The sequence below is a fragment of the Erpetoichthys calabaricus genome, chromosome 3, assembly GCF_900747795.2.
Source record: "Erpetoichthys calabaricus chromosome 3, fErpCal1.3, whole genome shotgun sequence".
Taxonomy (NCBI): domain Eukaryota; kingdom Metazoa; phylum Chordata; class Cladistia; order Polypteriformes; family Polypteridae; genus Erpetoichthys; species Erpetoichthys calabaricus.
This window is the reverse complement of record NC_041396.2, coordinates 86,579,992-86,583,457: the sequence shown is the minus strand read 5'-3', so window position 1 is coordinate 86,583,457 and position 3,466 is coordinate 86,579,992. Positions and strand designations below refer to the sequence as shown.

Here is a 3,466-nt window from a genome sequence, read left to right as displayed (position 1 = left end):
TTTCTCTCCTCTATTTAAACAGGAAATGCACAAATTCAGCGATTTTGACTATTAAAATGATCACAATTATTGGAATCATACAGAAAACAAATATATAGCACAGACCAGTGGACAAATTTATTTTATTTTATTATTATTAGTTTTTTTTTTACTTTTCATGACTGCACATCCCTGGTGATTAGAAATTTGTGAGTAAAGATGTGAATGTGATATGGTTCTGTAGTGGGTTGACATGATGTCCAGGGCCAGATTATGTGTGTTTGACAATGGTATGTAGTTTACATGGGATGAAAAGCAATACAAGTGCTACAGGCTAGTTTCCATATTTGAACCAAGATGCTGAGCATTTATAATTTTGAAGAGGTGTATGCATTACCTCAGATGGTGCAGATGGTTTAGAAGCAAAATAGATTCTGAAAGCATAGTAAAAACAGCCATTAATGCACATCACTGGATGTAAAGAACAATACATTGTTTTGAGTTTTTTTTATTCTTGGTGGCGGTTTGAGCTGGCTTCCTGAAGTTAACAATAATGTCATAAGATTCTGCCTTCTCATGCCAGTCTCAATAACAAGTCAGGCTTATGTTTCACCTGATCAGTCCAGTGCTGATCACCTTCCAGAACTTTATATCAAGTAGGTGTAGCCTTTAGACAAGGTTCCCACTACACTAACAAGATAACAGCTGCAAACACCATGTTGAGTGCAAGCTATGGTTCTGGCAGCAACTTCTCCTTAGCTTGTAGATAATACACTGTCAATGAACACCTGAAAGAGTGTTCTGCATTTATTCTCATCACTCGGTTCTTTTTGACAAACATATCTATACTGTATACAACTCTTGTCCTATATCAGATGTTTAATAAACAGACTTCTGGCTGTCATCATCCAATTACAGCTTGTAATTCATTTAGCTAAACTGTTTCATTCCAGATGTCAATATCACAGTATAAAGAATGTTTTACAGTCTCTTGCTTTTTCTAATTGCCAGAATCCTCTGATTCACAGTATGGTGAAGATGAAGAGGAAAAGGATAGAAGGTGGCATTCACCATCACTATTATGGTCCAGTCTGGAATTACTTTCCACTGTATTGGCCCTGCATCCCCTGTTTGTCCTTGCATTTTTGTCTTCATTTTCATGCTCTAAACCAATACCCTCAGGTGGTGTCCTACTGATAAGCTCTTGCAAATACTTGATGTAACGTATAGCAGCCCTCAGTGTCTCTACTTTACTCAAGCGTTTATCAGAGACAGGGCCAGGAAGGTGGTCCCGCAACCTGGCATAGCCCTCATTCACACACTTTACACGTTGTCTCTCCCGTTCATTCCGCTTCTGAATGAAAGCTGGTTCAAAAGGGCAATCATACACCCCAAAATGGCCATGGAAAGGGACATAAGGAAATAAAGCACTTCCATAAGAGGCATCATAGTAGCTGGTTTCGAAGTTAGCAGGGTATAGAAAGAAAGGCACACGAGCCAAGGAGTCACCCTGACCTCTGGTAGATTGGTGCTGATGTGCAGGGTGCTGAGAAGAGGAGCAGGTAGTTGAAGGTGTGATCCCATACTGTACACAACCACCAGGAACAACAGTAGGTGTGCACTCCATCAACGAAAGAGAGAAGTTACTGTTCATTTTCTATTTTTCTGGAGCAGGAGGACACTCAGTGCTGACCAGCAGGTTCTTTGCCGAGGCAAACTGTCACTAACAACCTCAAAGGCACACAGCGGTTGGAAGATCACTTTATATCCCTGTGGCTCATCCTCCTGAAAGCACTGTCAAAAGATAGAACAGAGGATTATACAATTGTAGTGAAAGAATGTAGCAGACAGTAAAATCCCATGTTAATCCATTATGGTAAGAACATAAGAAAAGCTTTATTATGGATATGTCTTTTAACAAAAGATAGTTTGATATTTGCATGTTTACAAAATATTTAAAATCTGAAGGTCCCCAAGGAGCTAGTGTTCTCTGCATATGTGAATCATGAGGACCACAGCCACCAAAAGCTATTTGTAACTGTGTTATTTGTCATGCAAAACAGAACCCCCTTCACGACTTTTATAATGGATCGGATTGGAAGAAAGTGAACACTATCAACTCATTATCAAAGCTTGCTTAACATACAGTTAGGTCCATAAATATTTGGACAGAGACAACTTTTTTCTAATTTTGGTTCTGTACATTACCACAATGAATTTTAAATGAAATAACTCAGATGCAGTTGATGTACAGACTTTCAGCTTTAATTCAGTGGGGTGAACAAAATGATTGCATAAAAATGTGAGGCAACTAAAGCATTTTTTAACACAATCCCTTCATTTCAGGGGCTCAAAAGTAATTGGACAATTGACTCAAATGCTATTTCATGGGCAGGTGTGGCAAGTCCATCGTTATGTCATTATCAATTAAGCAGATAAAAGGCCTGGAGTTGATTTAAGGTGCGGTGCTTGCATGTGGAAGATTTTGCTGTGAACAGACAACATGCGGTCAAAGGAGCTCTCCATGCAGGTGAAAGAAGCCATCCTTAAGCTGCGAAAACAGAAAAAACCCATCCGAGAAATTGCTACAATATTACAAGTGGCAAAATCTACAGTTTGGTACATCCTGAGAAAGAAAGCAAGCACTGGTGAAGTCAGCAACGCAAAAAGACCTGGACATCCACTGAAAACAACAGTGGTGGATGATCGCAGAATCATTTCCTTGGTGAAGAGAAACCCCTTCACAACAGCCAACCAAGTGAACAACACTCTCCAGGGGGTAGGGGTATCGATATCCAAGTCTACCATAAAGAGAAGACTGCATGAAAGAACATAAGAAAAGATTTATTATGGATATGCCTTTTAACAAAAGATAGTTTGACGTTTGCATGTTTACAAAATATTTAAAATCGGAAGGACCCCAAGGAGCTAGTGTTCTCTGCATATGTGAATATGCATATGTAAATACAGAGGGTGCACTGCAAGGTGCAAGCCACTCATAAGCCTCAAGAAAAGAAAGGCTAGATTGGACTTTGCTAAAGAACATCTAAAAAAGCCAGCACAGTTCTGGAAAAACATTCTTTGAACAGATGAAACCAAGATCAACCTCTACCAGAATGATGGCAAGAAAAAAGTGTGGAGAAGGCGTGGAACAGCTCATTATCCAAAGCATACCACATCATCTGTAAAACACGGTGGAGGCAGTGTGATGGCTCGGGTGTGCATGGCTGCCAGTGGCACTGGGACACTAGTGTTTATTGATGATGTGACACAGGACAGAAGCAGCCGAATGAATTCTGAGGAGTTCAGAGACATACTGTCTGCTCAAATCCAGCTAAATGCAGTCAAATTGATTGGGCGGCGTTTCATGATACAGATGGACAATGACCCAAAACATACAGCCAAAGCAACCCAGGAGTTTATTAAAGCAAAGAAGTGGAAAATTCTTGAATGGCCAAGTCAGTCACCTGATCTTAACCCAATTGAG

At 40.0% G+C, this 3,466-nt stretch overlaps 1 protein-coding gene across 1 annotated transcript; it reads right to left on the bottom strand.

Moving 5' to 3' along the window:
- Nucleotides 1–585: 585 nt before the first annotated feature.
- Nucleotides 586–1,766, bottom strand: LOC114649304 (achaete-scute homolog 5-like). The gene has a single exon (XM_028798808.2). The coding sequence runs from the start codon at nt 1,631–1,633 to the stop codon at nt 980–982; it is 654 nt and encodes a 217-aa protein (XP_028654641.1). The 5' UTR covers nt 1,634–1,766; the 3' UTR covers nt 586–979.
- Nucleotides 1,767–3,466: the final 1,700 nt, after the last annotated feature.